Genomic DNA, 24,709 nt, shown 5'->3' with positions numbered 1-24,709 from the left:
GCTAACCAGGCCCCAGCACCAGTGTTCTTTCCCTAACCTGTACCTTTGTCTCCACAATTGGCACACCCTGGCATCCAGGTAAGTCTCTTGTAACTGGTCCCCCTGGTACCAAGGGCCCTGATGCCAGGGAAGGTCTCTAAGGCCTGCAGCATGTCTTATGCCACCCTGGGGACCTCTCACTCAACACAGACACACTGCTTGCCAGCTTGTGTGTGTTGATGGGGAGAAAATGACTAAGTCGAAATGGCACTCCCCTCAGAGTGCCATGCCAGCCTCACACTGCCTATGGCATAGATAAGTCACCCTGCTAGCAGGCCTTACAGCCCTAAGGCAGGGTGCACTTTACCACAGGTGAGGGCATAGGTGCATGAGCACTATGCCCCTACAGTGTCTAAGCAAAACCTTAGACATTGTAAGTGCAGGATAGCCATAAGAGTATATGGTCTGGGAGTCTGTCATACACGAACCCCACAGCACCATAATGGCTACACTGAAAACTGGAGTTTGGTATCAAACTTCTCAGCACAGTAAATGCACACTGATGCCAGTGTACATTTTATTGTGAAATACACCCAGAGGGCATCTTAGAGATGCCCCCTGAAAACATACCCGACTTCCAGTGTGGGCAGACTAGTTTTGCCAGCTTGCCACACACCAGACATGTTGCTGGCCACATGGGGAGAGTGCCTTTGTCACTCTGTGGCTAGTAACAAAGCCTGTACTGGGTGGAGGTGCTTCTCACCTCCCCCTGCAGGAACTGTAACACCTGGCGGTAAGCCTCAAAGGCTCACCCCCTTTGTTATAGCGCCACAGGGCATCCCAGCTAGTGGAGATGCCCGCCCCCTCCGGCCACGGCCCCACTTTTGGCGGCAAGGCCGGAGGAGATAATGAGAAAAACAAGGAGGAGTCACTGGCCAGTCAGGACAACCCCTAATGTGTCCTGAGCTGACTCAGACTTTTAGAAATCCTCCATCCTGCAGATGGAGGATTCCCCCAATAGGATTAGGGATGTGCCCCCCTCCCCTCAGGGAGGAGGCACAAAGAGGGTGTAGCCACCCTCAGGGCTAGTAGCCACTGGCTACTATTCTCCCAGACCTAAACACACCCCTAAATTGAGTATTTAGGGGCTCCCAGAACCGAGGAAGATAGATTCCTGCAACCTGAAGACGAAGGACTGCTGACCTGAAGCCCTGCGAAGAAGACGGAGACACCAACTGCTTTGGCCCCAGCCCTATCGGCCTGACTCCCCACTTCGAGAAAAAACTGCAACAGTGACACATCCCACAGGGTCCAGCGACCTCTGAAGCCCCAGAGGACTACCCTGCATCTAAAAGGACCAAGAAACTCCAGAGAACAGCAGCCCTGTTCAACAAACCTGCAACTTTGCAACAAAGAAGCAACTTTTAAAGACCACACGCTTCCCGCCGGAAGCGTGAGACTTTCCACTCTGCACCCCGCGACCCCGGCTCGACCTGGGGAAAACTAACTCTACAGGGAGGACTCCCTGGCGACTGAGAGCCCGTGAGTAGTCAGAGTTGAGCCCCCACAGCGACGCCTGCAGAGGAAATCCAGAGGCTCCCCCTGATTGCGACTACCTGCTTCAAGGAACCCGACACCTGGAAACCACACTTCACCCCCAGGACCTGAAGGAACCGAACTCCAGTGCAGGAGTGACCCCCAGGCGACCCTCTGCCTAGCCCAGGTGGTGGCTACCCCGAGGAGCCCCCCGTGTGCCTGCCTGCATTGCTGAAGAGACCCCCGGCTCTCCCCCTTGAATCCTATTGAAAACCAGACGCCTGTTTGCACTCTGCACACAGCCGCCCCAGTGCCACTGGGGGTGTAACTTCTGTGCCTGCTTGGGCCCCTCCGGTGCCCTACAAAACCCCCCTGGTCTGCCCTCCGAAGTCGCGGGTAATTACCTGCTGGCAGACTGGAACCGGGGCACCCCTATTTCCATTGAATCCTATGTGTTTTGGGCACCACTTTGACCTCTGCACCTGTCCGGCCCTGAGCTGCTGGTGTGGTAACTTTGGGGTTGCCTTGAACACCCAATGGTGTGCTACCTTGGACCCCACTTTGAACCCTGTAAGTGTTTTACTTACCTGTGAACATAACATTTACTTAGGAACTGTTGATTTTTGCACAGTGTCCACTTTTAAAATAGCTTATTGCCATTTTTGTCAAAACTGTACATGCTATTTTGATAATTCAAAGTTACTAAGATACCTGAGTGAAATATCTTTCATTTAAACTATTGTTTATAAATCTTGAACCTGTGGTTCTTAAAATAAAGTAAGAAAATATATTTTTCTATATAAAAACCTATTGGCCTGGAATTGTCTTTGAGTGTGTGTTCCTCATTTATTGCCTGTGTGTGTACAACAAATGCTTAACACTACCCTCTGATAAGCCTACTGCTCGACCACACTACCACAAAATAGAGCATTAGAATGATCTCTTTTTGCCACTATCTTACCTTTAAGGGGAACCCTTGGACTCTGTGCATGCTATTTCTTACTTTGAAATAGTACATAGAGAGCCAACTTCCTACAATTAGTATTATCTACTTTAGCCTCGGTTAAGCCTCTGGGGAACCCTTGGACTCTATGCACACCATATCTTATTTTGATATAGTATATACCGAGCCAGCTACCTACTTCCCGTAAGACAAGATTCAAGCCCTGCGACTCCTGTCACCGAATGAGGTATGTGATGGATCCTCCCCTATTGTGCCCCTGGTATCTGGAGCGCGACCATGACCTGAAGTTGTGCTCCGAGTGTCGGGCCATGAACCCGAAGGCTTTGAGGGAGCGGTCCCTAAAGCTCATGGCGGCCCAGCACTTGACTCTGCATTGTTCCCGGTCTCGTTCGAGAGGAAGGTCAGGAGACCGGTTGCGGAATCATCACCACTCTTCGTCGTTCAAGTCATCTGGACATTCGGGTTACAAGAAAGGAAGTCGGAGAAGACCAAAAGTTCTTCAACTTCACCCAGTCGCTCATCTTCTGAGACCCCGTCTGGGTCCGCTCTGCGCCTCCCCGACTTTCTTGGAGCTGGCTCCACCCCTTCCAACTCAAGGAGTTTATGAGGCCATGTGCCTCATATTTGGGTAGACAGACCCACCCTTGGTGCCCTCAGGCCCAGGGGAATAGGTGAGGGCTCCCTCAGGTACCAAGTCGTCGGCTTCGGCCCTGACTTCGGAGGGCCCCTTCGGATCTGCTTCTGGATCCGTCCTCACGCTAGTCGTGCCAACGTGACCTTCCCTGGCGTCGGGCCAAATGTCGATGCTCCTGACGTCGATTGAGCCCACAGTAGACGTCAACCCTATACTAATTCCCGACGACCCGGAACTGCGTCATTCTGCAACAGTTCTGTTTTCCATGGGTTCCCCTGGTCCCAGTGTTGATCCTGACGGGGATAATGTATAGAGGTCGCTGGACCCTTTAGAATACCAGCTTGACCCTGAAATGGACTGGGTTCAGGATGTGGGTGATGCCAGCGGGTTGGACACCTCCCCTGATGCTGGCATGCTTTCTCCCACTACTGTGGCTACAGAGGAGGGAGCTTCATACTCAGTAGTGGTGAGAAGGGCTGCTGAGGTTTTCGACCTCGAGCTTTCTTATGTGGATGTCCAGACTAACTTCCTTATCGAAGTGCTTCAACCTGGGGCCTCCCACTTTGAACCCCTTCTTCCCTTCAATTAATCATTTACGGACGTCCTCCTGGGACTCCTTGGATTTCTTAATTGAGTGTGTGTCTAGCGGCATGAGTGTGTGCCTTGCATTCTTAGCATTACCCTCTGATATGCCTAACTGCTCGGCCACACTACCCAAAAAGAGAGAATTTGAAATGTCATTTGTGCCTATGTGATACCTCTGGGAATTACTTGGACTCTGCACAGTGTGCCTCATTTTGGTCCACTATCTAAAGAGCCAGCTTCCTACAGACGCCTTTTGTCTTGAGTGTAATTCTGGCCTCTTTTACACCTTTTCATCAGTACCACTCCTGCACAGAGTTCTCAAGAAGATAAGGAACAACCAGACTCAAGTTTTTCTTGTGGTTCTGGTTTGGGTAAGAAGAGTTTGGTATCCTGAGCATCTGAACATAAGCTTCAGTCCTCCGATCAGGCTGCTCCTTTGAAAGGATCTTCTGTTGCAGCAGCAGGTGAGGGTTCTGCACCCATACTTGTGCATCCTCTGCCTTCATGCATGCAGAATGAGTAGCGTCAGTTTACAGCTTTCAACCTTCCTTCTGAAGTTGCTGTCGTTGTCTTGGAAGCCAGGTGCTCCTCTTCCAAGACAGTATACACCTACCATTGGAATAAATTTGTTATGGTGCACATCCAGACACATTGACTCAATTTCCGCACCCTTATCTCAGGTTCTACTGTTTATTTCTTTGGCCCGGCAACCTCATTATGGTGTCTTCAGAGTCGGTGGTACTATCGACATGGAACAGCTATTGAAAATGTTTGCGGATGCAGTCTAGTGCCTTAGACATTCAGAAGGTGAGAAATATGAAGGTAGATTGAGTAGCCACCAGAAAGATTGTTACTGAAGATAAGTAATGTTTTCATCTCACTTGCGGTGTGGAGATGAATGCTACATGGTTCTGTATGCAAAGGTAGGATGTGTCTCCAAAATGTTGAAATCAGAGTTTGTAGCTGTTGTGCCCTAGATTGACAATAATTTACACTTTTAGTACTTGTTCTGCTTTGGAAAGCATGAAAACTATTGCTGCAAACCCTGGATTGTCGTATTTCTTAAGGGAACAAGTCTCAGGAGAAGAGGCTGAGGAACCAAAAATATGATAGCAAGTCAAATCGCTTTAAGAAGAAAGCAAAGGATAAAGAGATTGCGGCGAGACGTTCAAGGGTGTCTTACCAGCGACAGTCCCGTTCCCACAGCGATGATGATGATGATGAGACTGTGCCAGCCAGCTACCACACTGTGTCTTTACAGGTTAGTCAAGACGTAAGTATAGCAGTCTTTACTCCTCCTCCTGAATGTTCTTTTAACATAATTTAATGATGCTCAGTCCTGCAGTGAAAGAATCTGTTGTATCGAAATAGCTTGTAAAGGCCCTTTGTTATAATATGGCAGAAACTTCATAAAATGTGTCTTTAAACTCTTGCTGCTTTTCTTTGCTGATGTTCTATTGGATTGTGCTTTGTCAATATCTAGCTATTTAAATGTTTGGATTATGGCTGTTTTAATGTATTGTGAAAATGTTTGTAAAAATTAATTATGGCCTTCATTACAAAGCTTCAGTTTCAAGTGATAGAAGAACTGCTAGTAATTAGATTGTAGCGGAATAGATACTAGATACAGCCATTGGGCATTGTGAATGAAACAGGTGCTGCTACTCCTTCATACTCTATTTTTGTATACTGTGAATTGATTTTCCTTTCTGGACCAGTAAGAAAATGAACAAAAGCTTGCAATGTTTTCTGATGTGTTATGGTTTCTAACATTGTATTGCCCTACTAAGTGCGAGGTTTTAAAGATTTTGGCTCCATTTTGATGTTTTTGCTTTGTGTTCTGCCGTCCAAATTGAGCACTTAGGGCCAGATGTAGCAAAGGGTTTGTGAGTCGCAAACGGCGAAAAACGCCGTTTGCGAGGCGCAAAAGCCCCTCTGCTATGCAGAAATGCATTTTACGAGTCAGATCCGACTCGCAAAATGCACTCCGACTCGCAAATAGGAAGGGGTGTTCCCTTCCTATTTGCGACTCGCAATGCTATGAAATCGCAGTTACCATCCACTTGAAGTGGATGGTAACCCAGTCGCAAACGGGAAGGGGTCCCCATGGGACCCCTTCCCCTTTGTGACTGGAAAAAAATATATTTTTTCAGAGCAGGCAGTGGTCCAATGGACCACTGCCTGCCCTGAAAAAAACCGAAACTAAAGGTTTCGGGTTTTTTTCCAAGTGCAGCTCGTTTTCCTTTAAGGAAAACGGGCTGCAGATGGGGAAAAAAAAACTGCTTTATTAAAAAGCAGTCACGGACATGGTGGTCTGCTGACTCCAGCAGGCCACCATCCCCGTGAGTGCCCATACTCGCAATGGGGTCGCAAACTGTGACCCACCTCATTAATATTAATGAGGTGGGTCTTTGCGACCCCATTGCGAGTTGCAGAAGGTGTCTGAGACACCTTTCTGCATAGCAAATTGCGACTTGTAATTTGCGAGTCGCACGGACTCGCAAATTGCATGTCGCAATTTGCTTTGTTGCTACATCTGGCCCTAAGAATCTCCAAATTCGTTGACGTTTCATCACAGGGGAATACTGTGTCTGTTATAAAACTGAGATGTTAAAAGAAGTACCACACCGTCAAGGAAAGAAATATGGGCTTCCATCTAGCCAGAGCATCTTTAAATATGCTGCCAGGTGGGAGCAAACAGGCCTTCCCTGACTGCAGGAACGCAGGCAGGGAAGGCATATCTTCTCTCACCCTGCAGAAGCTTTAAAAGTGTTCCCACCGGGTAGGAACAGACTTCAGTTTCCCTGCAGGTAGGGAAACAGATATTGCTCTCACCCGGACGTAGCATGCAAAAAAAAGAGGTGCTCCCTTCCGGCAGAAGCATTACTGACTCCCGCAGCATGCAGGGACCTGGCTGTGGCGCGGGGGCTCTGGGGCCCCTAATGATATGTTTTGTGCATCCAGGGAAGTGGTTGCTGGGCTACTTAAGGCTCCCCTATTATTAGTGATTGGGATGGGGTCCCAGGGACCTATTTGGGTTTGATGGAGGGACATGCTTCCTCCCTTCCCTAACCTAACTTTTTTTGTCTTGGTGACTTTGGTCCCCAGAGCCTCTTAAGGCTCAGGAAGGAAGACTGGTGTCTCATCCTTATAGTAAATTTATGACCCCAGGTGATTGGGTCTCCGGGGCCCACTGAGAGGAGAGGGTGTTGCTCAAATGCGGATTTCCCTTCAAGAAATAAGAGGCGATGGGCAAAGCAGGAACAGTCTATTTAATTAAACACAGCAGCTGGGAGAGCACAGTACAGGGTCGGGTTCTGATAACTGTCTCTCAAAGTTAGTGTTGAGAGCCCTTATATATAATTCTTGAATGAGTATAAGACAGTTCCATACATTTGTTGGAGAAAGGAATCCGGGCCTAATTACAAAGTCATAAATCTGACCATCTGATGAAGTTCCATGGTGGGTCTTGACCGTGTGTGGACAATATGGGGGCTAGTAGGTAACATGTCCGGCATGAGGAGCACATGGTTACTGCCTGTTGTGTGTGGCTGAGTGTTCCTAACTATATGTGACATGTAACATACAGTCTTTTGGGAATGCCTGCTGTAGGAACCTGGCCTGGTGTGTGGTGGGTACCTATGGTACTTACACCTTATACCAGGTCCAGGTATCCCCTCTTAGTGAAGTGTAGGCAGTGTCTAGAAGCCAGGCTCCCTAGAGGTAGCTGTGGATGAGCAGCCAAGACTTATCTAGGAGACATGGCAAGCTTATGCAATACCACTGTAGTCATACAGCACTTACACACATGAAAGAAAACACTCAGTTGTACACAAATAAAGGTACTTTATTTTTGGAACAATTCACCACAAAATACTAGAAAAGGTAACCTACTCTTAGGAGGTAAGTAATACACTAAATATATACACTAGTAATCAGAAACAGGCATAGAAAAGGTTAGAAAACAGTGCAAATAGCAATAACCAATAGTGATCCTGGAGGGGGCACAAACCATATACTAAAAAAATGGAATGCGAATAAGATATCCCCACCTAGGTAAGTAAAATGTGTAAAGAAGAGCTGGGAGTACTAGAAAACCACAGAGGTAAGTAACACAGTACCCCCTCCCATCAACCAGGAATGCAGGAGTAAAACACCTGGATTTTCCCCAAACCACCCAAAAGAAGGAAAAGAAAAAGACACCCAGAGAAGCCTGCAAGAAACCCAGCGGTGGATTCCTAAAGAAAGAAGACCTGTGGGGAGAGGGGACCAAGTCCAAGAGTCACAGTGGAGCCCAGGAGGAGTAGGAGCTACTACCCACCCAGCTTGTGGATGCAGTAGTTGGTCGACGGTGATGAACAGGTCAGCACTGCAGCACTGGAGCCGAGGAAGAGATCCTGATGGATGCAGATGAGGTCCACGCTGGAAGGAAGATTGCAGACGGGTGTCGATGCAGGAATTCCACCAACAAGCCTTGGCAGAGGCAAACATGCTGTTACTGGAAAAAAGGTGCTGCCAGAGACCAGCAGGGCTCAGAAGGGGGAGTCACAGGGGACCCTCAGTGTCGCAGACAAGGAGTCCTACAGGATGGTCCCACAGGAGTTGCAGGAGGAGCCCAAGCAGCACTACAAAAGAGTCCTGTGCCTCAGGAGAACCACTTAGGAGGCTGCGCTTTGCAGGATGTAGTGCTGAGGGCTGGAGCTACATGTCGCCTGAAGATCCCTTGGAGGAGGTGAAAACAAGCCTTGGCAGCTGCAAGAGACACTGTGCACGGGGGTACTGTCCTGCGTGGGAAGCCAAAGGCTTACCTCAACCAAAGTTTGGACAGCTGGCAGAGAGGACCAAGAGGACTACTCCAGACCACCACCCATGATGGAGGATCCACACAGCCCAAGATGAGAGGAGATCCACGCAGCCTGTGGTCGCTTGTTTTAGGTGCTGGCAGTTGCAGGGAAGTGAAGCCCTCACTCCAAGGGAGATTAGTTCTTATTGTGCAGGCTGAAGAGTTGCAGTCTTCTGAGGATGCACGTAACACCTATTTCCAAATGAAAAGGGTGTTACCTCCCTCTCCCAAAAGAAACCCTTTGTTCTGCCTTCCTGGACTTGAGCTGTTCAAGCATCAGAAGGACATAAACCTGCCTGAGGGGTGGCAGCAGCTTGGGATGCCTGGAAGACTGGTAGAACATAGCTGGGGGTCCTCTAATGAGCCCCCAGAGTGCAAGACATCATACTTCCAATACTGGAAACAGTATTGGGGTATGATTCCGACATGTTTGATACCAAACATGCCTTGTTTCGGAGTTAGCATTATGTAGCTAGACATAGGCAGTTACTTATGTCCATTACAAGCTTAAAATGGCGTCCCAACACTCAAGAAGCCCATAAAAATGACACTGGAATTCATGGGGGCACCTCTGCTAGTGCAGGGGTACCCTCACACACAGGTGTGCTTGCACCCTACCCTCGGCCTCTGGGCGGTAGTGCAGTGACCTGCAGTGAAATAGGATGTATGCATGCTTTCTCGCAGGCTGCATTGCAGGCCTGCAGAACACTTTGCATGGGCTCCCCATGGGTGGCATAATACATTCTGCAGCCCATGGGGAGGCCCTGGTGCCTGTGTACCATATACTAGGGACTTAAATGGGGGCACCAGTATGACAAATGTGGGTTGAAAATGGTACAAGTTACCAATTTAGAAGGAAGAGAGCATAATCACTGGGTTCCTGGTTAGCAGGATCCTTGTGAACACAGTCAAACACACTGACACCAGGCCGAAAGTGGGGGTAACAATGCCAAGAAAGAGTGTACTTTCCTAGAGCTGGGATCCTGCTAACCAGGCCCCAGCACCAGTTTTCTTTCCTTAAACTGTACCATTGTTCCAACAGTTGGCACACCTCTGGCACACAGCTAAGTCCTTTGTGAAAGGTACCAGTGGTACCAAGGGCTCCATGACCAGAGAGGCCCCCTAAGGGCTGCAGCATGTATTGTGCCACCCTAAGGGAACCCTCTTCAAGCACATGCATACTGCCATTACAGATTCTGTGTGCTGGTGGGGAGAAAAAGGTAGATTTGAGGTGGCATACCACTTAGGGCGCCATGCCCACCAACCACTGCCTGTGGCATAGGTAAGTCACCCCTCTAGCAGGCCTTACAGCCCTAAGGCAGGGTGCACTGTACCACAGGTGCATAGCTGCATGAGCAATATGCCTCTACAGTGAATAAGTCCATTCTTAGACATTGTAAGTGTAGTGTGGCCATATACAGTACATGGGCTTGGAGTTTGTCATTACAATTTTCACAGCTCCATGATGGCTTCACTGAAGGCTGGGAAGATCGGTATCAAACTTGTCAACACAATAAACCCACACTGATGCCAGTGTTGTATTTATGGTACAGTGATTCTGTAGGAAGTTGGTTCTGTATTTACTATCTCAATGTGAGAGATAAAGTGCACAGAGTCCAAGGGTTCCCCCTAGAGGTTGATAGTGGCAAAATTAGATAATACTAATGCTCTATTTTGTGGTAGTGTGGTCGAGCAGTAGGCTTATCAGAGGGTAGAGTTAAGCATTTGTTGTACACACACAGGCAATAAATGAGGAACACACACTCAAAGACTTAACTCCAGGCCAATAGTTTTTATGTAGAAAAATATATTTTCTTAATTTATTTTAGAACCACAAGATTCAAGATTTGAAGTAAATACATAAAATGCAAGGTACTCCACACAGGTAAGTAAGGAACTTTGAATTAAAGCAGTAGTACACACAGTATAGGTTAAAATGGCAATAAGCTATTTTAAAAGTGGACACACTGCAAAAATCAACAGTTCCTGGTGAGGGTAAGTATGGTTAAGTTTCTGAGGTAAGTAAAGAACTTAAAAGTTCAGTTTCCTGAGCATAGGCAGCCCATCGTTGAGGGTTCAAGGCAACCCCAAAGTCACCGTACCAGCAACAAAGGGCCGGTTGGGTGCAGACGTCAAAGGAGGGCTCAAAACACATAGGCGCCTATGGAGAACAGGGGTGCTCCGGTTCCAGTCTGCTAGCAGGTAAGTACCTGCGTCCTCGGGGAGCAGACCAGGGGATTTTGTAGGGCACTAGGGGGGGGGACACAAACAGGCACACAAAACACACCCTCAGCGGCACAGGGGCGGCTGGGTGCAGTGTGCAAAGTTGGCATCTGGTTTGCTATGGAAAGCAGTGGAGGGACCCGGGGGTCACTGAGGCGAAGCAGGCAGGGCACAGGGGGGCTTCTCGGCCAGCCACCGACTGGGCTAGGGAGAGGGCCGCCTGCTGGTCACTCCTGCACTGGAGGTTGGTTCCTTTCAGTCCTGGGGGTTGCGGGTGCAGTGCTTGGTCCAGGCATCGGATTCTTTGTTCCAGGCAGTCGCGGTCAGGGGGAGCATCTGGATCCTCTCTGCAGACGTCGCTGTGGGAATGCACAGGGGCTCGTCTTAGGTTACTCACTGGGTCGCAGTCGCCTGGGAGTCCTCTGTGCAGTGTTGGTTCTCTGGAGCTCGAGCCGGGGGCATTGGGTGCAGTGTGTGAAGTCTCATGCTTCCGGCTGGGAGAGTGAGTTCTTTAAAGTTGCTTTAAAGTTGCAAAAATGTTGCTGGTGGTGAACGGTGCTGCTGTTCTCGGGAATTTCTTGGTTCTTTGGTTCAGGGCGGTCCTCTAAGTCCTTAGAGGTCACTGGTCCCTGTCGGATGCGTCGCTGTGCAGGTTCTTCTGAGTTTAGAGACAGGCCAGTAGGGCTGGGGCCAAGTCAGTTGTCGTCTCTGCAGGGGTTTCAGGTCGGCAGTCCTTTGTGTAGGTTGCAGGAATCTGATTTCCTGGGTTCTGGGTCGCCCCTAAATACAAATTTTAGGGGGGTGTTTAGGTCAGGAGGGCAGTATCCAATGACTCTGTCCTGAGGGTGGCTGCACCCTCTTTGTGCCTCCTCCCTGAGGGGAGGGGGTCACATCTCTAATTCTACTGGGGGAATCCTCCAATCTCAAGATGGAGGATTTCTAAAGGCAGGGGTCACCTCAGTTCAGGGTACCTTATGGGCAGTCCTGACTGGTGGGTGGCTCCTCCTTGTTTTCCTCATTATCTCCTCCAGCCCTGCCGCCAAAAGTGGGGGCAGTGGCCGGAGGGGTGGGCTTCTCCACAAGCTGGGATGCCCTGGTGTGCTGGAACAAAAGGCATGAGCCTTTGAGGATCACTACCAGGTGTTACAGTTCCTGCAGGGGTAGGGGAGAAGCACCTCCACCCAGTACAGGCTTTGTTCCTTGCAACAGAGTGACAAAGGCACTCTCCCCATGTGACTAGAAACTCGTCTGGTTGTGTCAGGCTGGCAGAAACTGGTCAGCCCTGCACTAGGAGTCGGACTGGTATTCATGGGGCATCTCTAAGATGCCCTCTGGGTGCATTTTACAATAAATTCCACACTGGAATCAGTGTGCATTTATTGTGCTTAGAAGTTTGATACCAAACGTCCCAGATTTCAGTGTAGCCATTATGGAACTGTGAAGTTCGTGTTTGACAAACTCCCAGACCATATACTCTTATGGCTACCCTACACTTAAAATGTCTAAGGTTTTGCTTAGACACTGTAGGGGCATAGTTCTCATGCACATATGCCCTCACCTGTGGTATAGTGCACCTTACCTTAGGGCTGTAAGGCTTGCTTGAAGGGTGACTTACTTATGCCACAGGCAGTGAGAGGTGGGCTTGGTACTCTGAGGGGAGTACCATGTCGACTTAGTCATTTTCTCCCCTCCAGCACACACAAGCTGTGAGGCAGTGTGCATGTGCTGAGTGAGGGGTCCCCAGGGTGGCATAATACATGCTGCAGCCCTTAGAGACCTTCCCTGGCATCAGGGCCCTTGGTACCAGTGGGTACCATTTACAAGGGACTTATCTGTGTGCCAGGTCTATGCGAATTGTGGGAACAAAGGTACAGTTTAGGGAAGGAACACTGGTGCTGGGGCCTGGTTAGCAGGGTCCCAGCACACTTTAAAATAAAAACTTAGCATCATCAAAGGAAAAAAGTCAGGGGGTAACCATGTCTAGGAGGCATTTCCTTACAGATGCCCCCTGTATTTAAACCAAACCTTTAGTGTAAGGCATACCAGCCTGTGCCATCCTGCCACTAAAAGACAAGTTTCTAACCCCATGGAGGGGGAGGGCCTTTGTGCCCTCAAGTGCTTCACACCTCTCCCCTGCAGGAACTGCAACACTTGGTGGTGAGCCTCAAAGGCTCAGGCCTCCTGTTACAGTGCCCCAGGGCACCTCAGCTGGTGGAGATGCCTGTCCCACACCCCCACTCCTCACCCCTGGACGAAGCCCCACTTCTGGCGGCAAGTCTGGTGTGAAAATTAAGTAAAACTGGGAGGAGTGAGCACTCCAGCTAAGACCACCCCTATGGTTTCTAGAGCTGAAGTGACCCCCCCCAACCCCCTGTAGAATTCTCCATCTTAGTTAGGAGTACAGAGACCAATAGGATTAAAAATGTGTCCCCCTACCCAAAGAGAGTGGGCACAGGAATGGTGTAGCCACCCTCAGTGACAGTAGACATTGGCTACTGCCCTTTGACCCCTGTAATGCCTCTAAATCTAGGATACAAGGGCACCCCTGAACATAGCTCACCAAATACCTGATGACCTCAAGACAAGAAGAAAGAAGGACTTGTGAGAGTAGGCCTCTTTTTGCATGGTTAATCCCCACTTTTTGCATGGTGGCTCTCTGGTTTGTAAAACAATGCCCTTCCTTGGTGGAGGAGCTAACACCCCCTCCCTCAGGAATGTGCAACACCCTGGCCGTGAGCTTCAAAGGGCTACTTCCCCTGAAATTCGAGCCCCCTCGCCTGCTGCTAGCATCAGCAGATGGCTTCCCCCTTTGCAAACCCCCACTTTTGGTGGAAGCAAAGGTGGGAAACCAGACAAAGGGTAGGAGGAGTGACCTCACTGAGCATGAATCACCCCTAGGGGACTTGCAGGTGAAGTGGACCCTCATTTTCATTTTCCTTCATGTTGGATGGCAGGAAAATAGCCAATGAGGTTTAGGGAAGTGACTCTTCCGACAGGAAGTGGTCACCGTAGTGGGTGTAGTCACCCAAGGGTAAGTGTCCATGGGACACTACCAGGTTTCCCCTGAAACACCCACTAAATTCAGTATTTAATGGGCTCCCCTAGACCAAGAAACTAGGTTACTCTGGACTGACATTGAAAGACCCCAAGGACCTCTAGGCTTCACAAATGGCCCGAGATCTCCCTCCTAAGTGGGGGCACCACTCAAGAAACCAAAGGAACCTGCAAACCTCCACAACTTTAAGTCTCAGCTGGACCTGACAACACACCGACAGCCCAGACGAGACCTGCAAGTGTGCCAACTTTGGTGGCTGAGCATCCTCCTGTGGCCGAGTTGTGCCAATACCCCAGGTACTGGTCAGTGCACCTTTAACAACACAAAAGGATGATGGACGGAGTGCTGACAATGCAAACACTCACCCCCCAGTCACAGATCTGGGTTTAATCCATCGTTCTTTTGCTCACCATGCCACCCCAGTTTGGACCCAGCCATATGCAAATCAGTCTTGACCCTGTTCCTCATGGGAACAGTCCAGCCGGAACTGCCAGGCCAGGTCCTCCCTGGACCGGAAACAAGCATCCTGGGACCGGTTTCGGGGTTTCACCCCTCATCAGCCAGGCTAGCTTGATTCCAGTGGCACAGTGAGCAAGGGACCCACGTCTGGGCATACCCTTCCCACTTAGGGCAACTTTAACAACACAAAAGGATGATGGACGGAGTGCTGACAATGCAAACACTCACCCCCAGTCACAGATCTGGGTTTAATCCATCGTTCTTTTGCTCACCATGCCACCCCAGTTTGGACCCAGCCATATGCAAATCAGTCTTGACCCTGTTCCTCATGGGAACAGTCCAGCCCGAACTGCCAGGCCAGGTCCTCCCTGGACCGGAAACAAGCATCCTGGGACCGGTTTCGGGGTTTCACCCCTCATCAGCCAGGCTAGCTTGATTCCAGTGGCACAGTGAGCAAGGGACCCACGTCTGGGCATACCCTTCCCACTTAGGGCAACTTTAACAACACAAAAGGATGATGGACGGAGTGCTGACAATGCAAACACTCACCCCCAGTCACAGATCTGGGTTTAATCCATCGTTCTTTTGCTCACCATGCCACCCCAGTTTGGACCCAGCCATATGCAAATCAGTCTTGACCCTGTTCCTCATGGGAACAGTCCAGCCCGAACTGCCAGGCCAGGTCCTCCCTGGACCGGAAACAAGCATCCTGGGACCGGTTTCGGGGTTTCACCCCTCATCAGCCAGGCTAGCTTGATTCCAGTGGCACAGTGAGCAAGGGACCCACGTCTGGGCATACCCTTCCCACTTAGGGCAACTTTAACAACACAAAAGGATGTCAAGACTGATTTGCATATGGCTGGGTCCAAACTGGAATGGCATGGGCAGCCAAAAAAACGGTCCCAGGATGCTTGTTTCCAGTCCAGGGAAGACCTGGCCTAGCAGTTCGGGCTGGACTGTTCCCATGGGGAACAGGGTCAAGACTGATTTGCATATGGCTGGGTCCAAACTGGAATGGCATGGGCAGCAAAAAAACGATGGATTAAACCCAGATCTGTGACTGGGGGTGAATGTTTGACAATGTTCAGCATTCCGTCCATCACTTGTTGTTTTTGCATTCGTCGCCCTAAGTGGGAAGGGTATGCCCAGACGTGGGTCCCGTTCTTCCCATGCCACTGGATTCAAGCTAGCCTGGCTGATGAGGGGTGAAACCCCGAAACCGGTCCCAGGATGCTTGTTTCCAGTCCAGGGAAGACCTGGCCTAGCAGTTTGGGCTGGACTGTTCCCATGGGGAACAGGGTCAAGACTGATTTGCATATGGTTGGGTCCAAACTGGAATGGCATGGGCAGCAAAAAAACGATGGATTAAACCCAGATCTGTGACTGGGGGTGAATGTTTGACAATGTTCAGCATTCCGTCCATCACTTGTTGTTTTTGCATTTGTCGCCCTAAGTGGGAAGGGTATGCCCAGACGTGGGTCCCGTGCTTCCCATGCCACTGGATTCAAGCTAGCCTGGCTGATGAGGGGTGAAACCCCGAAACCGGTCCCAGGATGCTTGTTTCCAGTCCAGGGAAGACCTGGCCTAGCAGTTCGGGCGGGACTGTTCCCATGGGGAACAGGGTCAAGACTGATTTGCATATGGCTGGGTCCAAACTGGAATGGCATGGGCAGCAAAAAAACGATGGATTAAACCCAGATCTGTGACTGGGGGTGAATGTTTGACAATGTTCAGCATTCCGTCCATCACTTGTTGTTTTTGCACTGGTCAGTGCACATCAGACATCCCCAAAACCAGCTCACCCTGAGCTGCTACTGGACCAGGAGGAAGCCCCAGTCGAAGGACTTCAGTGACACCCCGGACCTGCCACCAGAGCGCCCACGTAGTCCTGAAAGGCTCACGGGAGAAGACTTACCTCCAGCTGCAAAGGTTCCATTTGCATAAAGCATCCAAGATCTTCAAATCATCCTGCAGCTGGCCGCTCTGAGCCCTGCATCGCAATAGCTGCTGTGTGCCCCTGGTCCCCCAACCCCATGCGTCCTCAACAGCCCCAAGGGGATCCCAAAGCACCATCTTTAAATCTACAAAGCAGCTCCTTTTCCAAGTGGCCCCTCCAGGTGGCCCTGTGCCTGTGCTGCTCCCGCTGGAACCGGGAGCCGCCTGAGGCTCTCGAGCTGGCACAAGGTGCCTAGCGACTGCTGCAACCATCCTGCAAAAAAAGAGACTGGTTACTCAACTGTACAATTTTTAAGGCATTTTTAAAAGTTACTGCCTATTGATTCCAACGGTGCATAATTACGCATAGAAAGACTAACTGTAAGGAAATGCCTCCTTGGCATGGTTACCCCCTGACTTTTTGCCTTTGCTGATGCCAAGTTATGATTTGAAAGTGTGCTGAGGCCTGCTAACCAGGCCCCAGCACCAGTGTTCTTTCCCTAAACTGTACCTTTGTCTCCACAATTGGCACACCTTTGCATTCAGGCAAGTCCCTTGTAACTGGTACCTCATGTACCAAGGGCCCTGATGCCAGGGAAGGTCTCTAAGGGCTGCAGCATGTCTTATGCCACGATGGGGACCCCTTACTCAGCACATGCACACTGCTTGCCAGCTTGTGTGTGCTGGTGGGTAGAAAATGACTAAGTCGACATGGCACTCCCCTCAGAGTGCCATGCCAACCTCACACTGCCTATGGAATAGATAAGTCACCGCTCTAGCAGGCCTTACAGCCCTAAGGCAGGGTGCACTATACCACAGGTGAGGGCATAGGTGCATGAGCACTATGCTCCTACAGTGTCTAAGCAAAACCTTAGACATTGTAAGTGCAGGGTAGCCATAAGAGTATATGGCCTGGGAGTCTGTCATACACGAACTCCACAGCACCATAATGGCTACACTGAAAACTGGGAAGTTTGGTATCAAACTTCTCAGCACAATAAATGCACACTGATGTCAGTGTACGTTTTATTGTGAAATACACCCAGAGGGCATCTTAGAGATGCCCCCTGAAAACATTCCCGACTTCCAGTGTGGGCTGACTAGATTTGCCAGCCTGCCACACACCAGACATGTTGCTGGCCACATGGGGAGTATGTTTGTCACTCTTTGGCCATTAACAAAGCCTGTACTGGGTGGAGGTGCCCCACACCTCCCCCTGCAGGAACTGTAACTCCTGGCGGTGAGCCTCAAAGGCTCACCCCCTTTGTTACAGCGCCACAGGGCATCCCAGCTAGTGGAGATGCCCGCCCCCTCCTACCACTGCCCCACTTTTGGCGGCAAGGCTGGAGGAGATAATGAGGAAAAACAAGGAGTCATCACTGGCCAGTCAGGACAACCCCTAAGGTGTCCTGAGCTGAGGTGACTCTGACTTTTAGAAATCATCTATCTTGCAGATGGAGGATTCCCCCAATAGGATTAGGAATGTGCCCCCCTCCCCTCAGGGAGGAGGCACAAAGAGGGTGTAGCCACCCTCAGGGCTAGTAGCCATTGGCTACTAACCTCCCAGACCTAAACACCCCCCTAAATTCAGTATTTAGGGGCCCCCCAGAACCTAGGAAGATAGATTCCTGCAACCTGAAGACGAAGAAGGACTGCTGACCTGAAGCCCTGCAGAGAAGACTGAGACACCAACTGCTTTGGCCCCAGCCCTACCGGCCTGTCTCCCTACTTCAAGAAAAACTGCAACAGCGACACGTCCCCCAGGGTCCAGCAACCTCTGAAGCCTCAGAGGACTACCCTGCTTCTAAAAGGACCAAGAAACTCCCGAGGACAGTGGCCCTGTTCCACAAAGACTACAACTTTGCAACAAAGAAGCAATTTTTAAAGACCACACGTTTCCCACCGGAAGCGTGAGACTTTCCACTCTGCACCCGACGCCCCCGGTTCGACCTGTGGAAAACTAACACTACAGGGAGGACTCCCCGGCGACTGCAACCCTGTGAGTAGCCAGAGTTGACCCCCCCCTGAGCCCCCACAGCGACGCCTGCAGAGGGAATCCAAAGGCTCCCCCTGACCGCGACTGCCTGCTTCAAGGAACCCAACTCCTTGGTAAAGACACTGCACCCCCAGCCCCCAGGACCTGAAGGATCCGAACTCCAGTGCAGGAACAACCCCTAGGTGGCCCTCTTCCTAGTGCAGGTGGTGGCTACCCCGAGGAGCTGCTGGTGTGGTAACTTTGGGGTTGCCTTGAACCCCCAACGGTGGGCTACCTTGGACCCAACTTTGAACCCTGTAAGTGTTGTACTTACCTGTGAACTTAACATTTACTTACCTCCTCCAGGAACTGTTGAATTTTGCACTGTCTAATTTTAAAATAGCTTATTGCCATTTTTGCCAAAACTGTACATGCTATTGAGATGATTCAAAGTTCCTAAGATACCTGAGTGAAATACCTTTCATTTAAAGTATTGTTTGTAAATCTTGAACCTGTGGTTCTTAAAATAAACTAAGAAAATATATTTTTCTATATAAAAACCTATTGGCCTGGAATTGTCTTTGAGTGGGTGTTCCTCATTTATTGCCTGTGTGTGTACAACAAATGCTTAACACTACCCTCTGATAAGCCTACTGCTCGAACACACTACCACAAAATAGAGCATTAGAATTCTCTTTTTGCCACTATCTTACCTCTAAGGGGAACCCTTGGACTCTGTGCATTCTATTTCTTACTTTGAAATAGTACATACAGAGCCATCTTCCTACACGAACTTTATTAAAACTTTGAAAAGTCACATCTCAAAAAGTACTTAACTATCTTAAAGATCTTGGTCTTAACATTTTTTTTTTAAAGTCTGAAGTAATTTTATAAATGTTGGCCTTGAGTTATTCATTGTGTGTGTGTGGTGCATGATTAGATTTGTGAGTACAGCAAATGCTTAGCACATCTCCTGGATTAGCCTAACTGCTCCACCAGCTACCATAAAAATTGGAGTATTAGGTGGTATAATGTTTACCTCTGGAAACCAATGTGTGGTTGCCTTGACCCCCCTGCATAGTGTGCCTAGTTTTGCACACAACATAGAGGGCCAGCCTTACACATTTGGTGTATCAGCGGTGGGATATAGACTTTGCCTTTGCTGATACCACTTTTTCAGTTGTGTGAACACATGAATAAATCTCTAACTTGTCTTTAGATCATTACTTTAGATTTTATAATTGACTAGAGTTTTAAAAATCTTTAAAAGTAATTGTTAGGGCCCTGGTTAGGTCCATATAACTTAGTAAACATTTAAAAGTCTTTGCTTTAATTGGTTATCCAAAAAGGGGAATTCTAAATTCTCAAAAGGTCCCAACTTTAGTAAGATAAAAATGTATTTTAAAGAGGTCGGAACCCAGGAGCCCAACCTGCCTGGAACGTTGTGAGGCATATACCTATGACCAATTAAGGGGACTCTGCAGACTATACATGATTCAAACAGGAAAAAGGCCCAAAACAGAGAAACTAAGTTTTCTGGTGGCGCAGTATGAAAAAGATCATCCCTCTGCTGATAATGATGATGCACCTGAAGAGAATGAAGATCCTGTGGAGATGGGGAATGAGGGTAACTCCTCTTCCCCCAGCAGCTCTAAAGTATCCACAGACACAAACCCAGAACTTGCCATGATGACCAAAAGACTTGCCTTAGAAAGGCAGCTTTTGGAGATAAAAAAGCAGAGAAAAGAGTTGGGCGTGGCACCAATCTCTGGTGGCAGCATCCAAGTGTTGAAAGAGAAATCATTCAACATTAAACTCCCAAAAGATATTGTCCCTCCCTTTTCTGAAGGGGATGATATAGTGAAATTGTTTTCTGCCTTTAAAAGAGCCTGCTTTGCGTGGGAAATTGAAAAGAAACACTGGGGCACACTTTTATGGGAGTTATTCTCAAGAAAGTGCAGGGACAGGCTCCTGACACTGAATGAGGCAGATTCTAAATCATTTGACTTCATGGAGGGTACCCATATTGAGGGATTTGGATTTACAACTAAACAGTATATAATAAAGTTCAGGGAGGCTCGAAAATCCAAGAGTCAAACCTTGGGTTGAATTTGTGGGCTATTCAGTAAAAATGCTGGGTGGTTGGTTAGCTGGGAACAAGGTACACAGTTATGATGGGCTGTAAAATGTATTTATGAAAGAGCATCTGTTGAGTAATTGTTCCTAAGATAGGCTACATAAGCATCTTGTAGACCTGGGTCCAATTTCCCCTCAAGATTTGGGGAGGACGACAGACCGTTGGGTCAAAACAAGGGTGACCAAACCTACTACTGGTGGGGGAGACCTAAAGAAAGAGACCAAAAACACCCCCAAAGGAAAGATGGGAACCAGGGTAAAACAAGGCCCCCAAAAGTCTGCACAGGAGGGTGGGTCCAGCGACTTCTCACAGTCCAGGGTTGCGTCCAAGGGAAGAACTTTGACCTAAGCAGGGCTTGGTGCCATGACTTCAACAAAAGGGCACCAAGCTGGAGACTCTGGCTGTAAAAACAAGACAAATGCTTCTAGTCGACCTGCAGTAAATGCAGTTGCCGGTATCTAGATGGGGTCAGAGGTGTGGCTTGACCATGTCAGTATTCCCAAAGAGGCAACATTAGTTACTGGGGGTGGAGTAGATGTATCCTGTGCTACCTGGCCAAGTAACATGAAAAAATACAGGCAGTACCCTGTGATTAATGGGGGGGGGGGAGACGCCTTGAGGGATATAAGGGCTAGTATCACTATGGTGACTCAGCACCTGGTTACCTCAACTCAGTTCCTGGTAGGTATTGTTCTGTCACCAATGCTGACAATGAGAGCAAGTTCCACTCCACAGCTATGGTAAACTTTGAATGGGGAAGAGTAGCAGGGCAGAAAGAAGTGGTTGTGTCCTCATCCATCCTGGTAGATTACCTCCTTGGAAGTGACCTGGAGCATCCCCCCTGTGCTGAGGTATTGCTAAAGACCCAGGAAGCAATGCTTGGAATCCCTGAATGGGCAGGTGTCAAGACTAGGGCACAGAGCAGATTTGAGAGGGAAAAAGGAGAGCTGAATCTTGAAACAGTGGACCAGCCTCCCAAGAGAAAAGGCAGGAAGACTAAGGAACCAGCTTCAAACAGAGCCAAAGAAAGGACCCCTTTTCTCAGGAAGAGGAGTCACCCACCTTAGAGGGAACTGAGCCTGAAGAGCTTGAGCCTTACCAGCCAGAGCTCTTGGGCCCAGGGGGAACCTCTAGGGAAGATCTGCGCCAGGGGCAAAAAGAATGTCTGTAGGAAAATGGCTCCCTGGTGCAGCTACCCCCCACTTTTTGCCTGATATTGATGCTGACTTGACTGAGAAGTGTGCTGGGATCCTGCTAACCAGGCCCCAGCACCAGTGTTCTTTCACTAAAAATGTACCATTGTTTCCACAATTGGCACACCCCTTGCACACAGATAAGTCCCTTGTAAAAGGTACCAAGGGCCCTGTGACCAGGGAAGGTCCCTGAGGGCTGCAGCGTGTGTTGTGCCACCCTAAGGGGACCCCTCACCAAACACACGCACACTTCCATTGTAGATTGTTGGTGTGGAGATAAAGGCAAAGTCGATATGGCATCTCCCTCAGGATCCCATGCACACAAAATACTGCTTGTGGCATAGGTAAGTCACCCCTCTAGCAGGCCTTACAGCCCTAAGGCAGGGTGCACTATACCACAGGTGAGGGCATAGCTGCTTGAGCAATATTCCCCTACAGTGTCTGTCTATTCTTAGACATTGTAAGTACAGTGGGGCCATATTAGGTGTATGGTCTGGGAGTTTGTCAAAAAACGAACTCGACAGCTCCATAATGGCTACACCGAATACAGGGAAAGTTTGGTGTCAAACCTCTCAGAATAATAAACCCACACTGATGTCAGTGTTGGATTTATTAAAAAATGCACACACAGGGCATCTTAGAAGTTGCCTCCTGTATTTTACCCAATCTCCAGTGCAGGACTGACTGGTTGTGCCAGCCTGCCACTAAGACAAGTTTCTGACCCCCTGGGGTGAGAACCTTTGTGCTCTCTGAGGCCAGAAACAAAGCCTGCACTGGTTGGAGGTGCTTAACACATCCCCCCTGCAGGAACTGTAACACTTAGCAGTGAGCCTCAAAGACTCAGGCTTCTTGTTACAATGCCCCAGGGCACTCCAGCTAGTGGAGATGCCCGCCGCCTGGACACAGCCCCCACTTTTGGCGGCAAGTCCAGAGGAGATAATGAGAAAAACAAGGAGGAAAGAAAAACAAGGAGGAATCAACCACCAGTCAGGACAGCCCCTAAGGTGCCCTGAGCTGAGGTGACCCCTGCCTTTAGAAATCCTCCATCTTGGTTTTGGAGGATTCCCCCAATAGGATTAGGGATGTGCCCCCCTCCCCTCAAGGAGGAGGCACAAAGAGGGTGTAGCCACCCTCCAGGACAGTAGCCATTGGCTACTGCCCTACTGACCTACACACCCCCCTAATTGTAGTCTTTAGGGGCACCCCAGAACCCAGGAAATCAGATTCCTGCAACCTGAAACAAGGACGACTGCTGACCTGAAAGCCCTGCAGAGACGACGGAGACGACAACTGCTTTGGCCCCATCCTACCGGGCCTCAGAGGACTGCCCTGAAACCGAAGGACCAAGAAACTCCAGAGAACAGCGGCACTGTTAATCCACAACAACATCTTTGCAACAAAGAAGCAACTTTTAAAGAACTCACTCTTACCGCTGGAAGCGTGAGACTTCACCCTCTTCACCCAAACGCCCCAGGCTCGAGCACCAGAGAACCAACAATACAGGGAGGACTCCCAGAAAACTGTGACCTCGTGAGTAACCCGAGACGACCCCCCTGGCCCCTCACAGCAACGCATGCAGAGAGAATCCAGAAGCTTCCCCTGATCGCGACTGCTTGTAACAAGGAACCCAACTCCTGGACCAAGCACTGCACCTGCAGCCCCCAAGACCAGAAGGAACTGAACTTCAGTGCAGGAGTGACCATCAGGCGAACCTCTGGCCTGGCCTGCCCCCGGGTCCCTCCATTGATTCCTATACAAAACCCAATGCCTGCTTTGCACACTGCACCCGGCCACCCCTGTGTCGCTGAGGGTGTTTTTTGTGTGCCTACTTGCGTTCCCCCCTCCCCCCCCCCCCCCCAACAGTGCTCTACAAAACCTCCCTGGTCTGCCCTCTGAGGACGTGAGGAGCACCCCTGTTCTTCATAGGTGCCTATGTGTTTTGGGCCCTCCCTTGACCTCCGCACCTGACCGGCCCTGTGTTGCTGGTGCGGTAACTTTGGGGTTGCCCTGAACCCCCAACGGTGGGCTGCCTATGCCCAGGAACTTGAATTTGTAAGTGCCTTACTTATCTGACAAACTAACCATTACTTAACTCTGCCAGGAACTGTTGATTGTTGCACTGTGTCCACGTTTACAGTAGCTTATTTCCATTTTAACTATCACTCTGTATGTTACTGCTCTAATTCAAAGTTCCTAACTTACCTATGTGGAGTAACTTGCAATTTATGTATTGACTTCAAAGCTTGAACTTGTTCAAAAAATAAATTAAGGAAAGATAATTTTCTATGTAAAACCTATTGGCCTGGAGTAAGTCTTTGAGTGTGTGTTCCTCATTTATTGCCTATGTGTGTGTACTACAAATGCTTAACACTACCCTCTGATAAACCTACTGCTCGACCACACTACGACAAAATAGAGCATTAGAATGATCTAATTTTGCCACTACCTTACCTCTAAGGGGAACCCTTGGATTCTGTGCACACTATCTCTTACTTTGAGATAGTATATACAGAGCCAACTTCCTATGAGGCGCCTTTGCCCCAGTCAGTCGTCTCCCACCTTCAGACTACGGAGAACCTCCTGCACGAGCTGGGGTTCACTATAATCATGCCGAAGTCACACCTGACTCCCCCTCAGACGCTCCCTCTCATTGGAGCTGTTCTGGATACAATGCAATTTCGTGGTTATCCTCCCGACAAGCGAGTCCAAGACATTCAGTGTAAGGAAATGCCTCCTTGGCATGTTTACCCCCTGACTTTTTGCCTTTGCCGATGCTAAGTTATGATTTGAAAGTGTGCTGGGACCCTGCTAACCAGGCCCCAGCACCAGTGTTCTTTCCCTAAACTGTACCTTTGCTTCCACAATTAGCACAGCCTTGGCACTCAGATAAGTCCCTTGTAACTGGTACCCCTAGTACCAAGGGCCCTGATGCCAGGGAAGGTCTCTAAGGGCTGCAGCATGTCTTCAAGTCACACAAGCTTTATTCGGTCTAATTAAACCGTCAAAGCAATAACTTACAACAGTAAAACCATGGTCTATACATAATAAATATATAATAACAAAGTTTAAATAATGAGGATAAAATGAGAGATCTGCGAGTTTACAAAAAAATGTTGATATAAATCTTCACATATGTCTCCCATCCTATATATGAGGGGGAAACAACAAAGTTTATTTTTATTAGCTGCCTT

The 24,709-nt window shown here is 49.2% G+C and overlaps 1 protein-coding gene across 3 annotated transcripts in view; it reads left to right on the top strand.

Annotated features, from left to right (window-relative positions):
• GBF1 (golgi brefeldin A resistant guanine nucleotide exchange factor 1) overlaps nt 1-24,709 on the top strand; it is a 1,570,387-nt gene that overhangs the window by 1,308,097 nt on the left and 237,581 nt on the right. For 2 of the 3 annotated variants that reach the window (XM_069240538.1, XM_069240540.1), the window contains one exon: nt 4,766-4,971. In XM_069240538.1, coding sequence (XP_069096639.1) covers nt 4,766-4,971 — 206 coding nt within the window. The remainder of the gene's footprint in view (nt 1-4,765; nt 4,972-24,709) is intronic. The other variant, XM_069240539.1, reaches the window with a different exon arrangement.

Source organism: Pleurodeles waltl, chromosome 6 (assembly GCF_031143425.1).
Source record: "Pleurodeles waltl isolate 20211129_DDA chromosome 6, aPleWal1.hap1.20221129, whole genome shotgun sequence".
In the NCBI taxonomy this organism is placed as follows: domain Eukaryota; kingdom Metazoa; phylum Chordata; class Amphibia; order Caudata; family Salamandridae; genus Pleurodeles; species Pleurodeles waltl.
The sequence above is the reverse complement of the archived record's forward strand: the minus strand, read 5'-3'. Positions and strand labels throughout refer to the sequence as shown.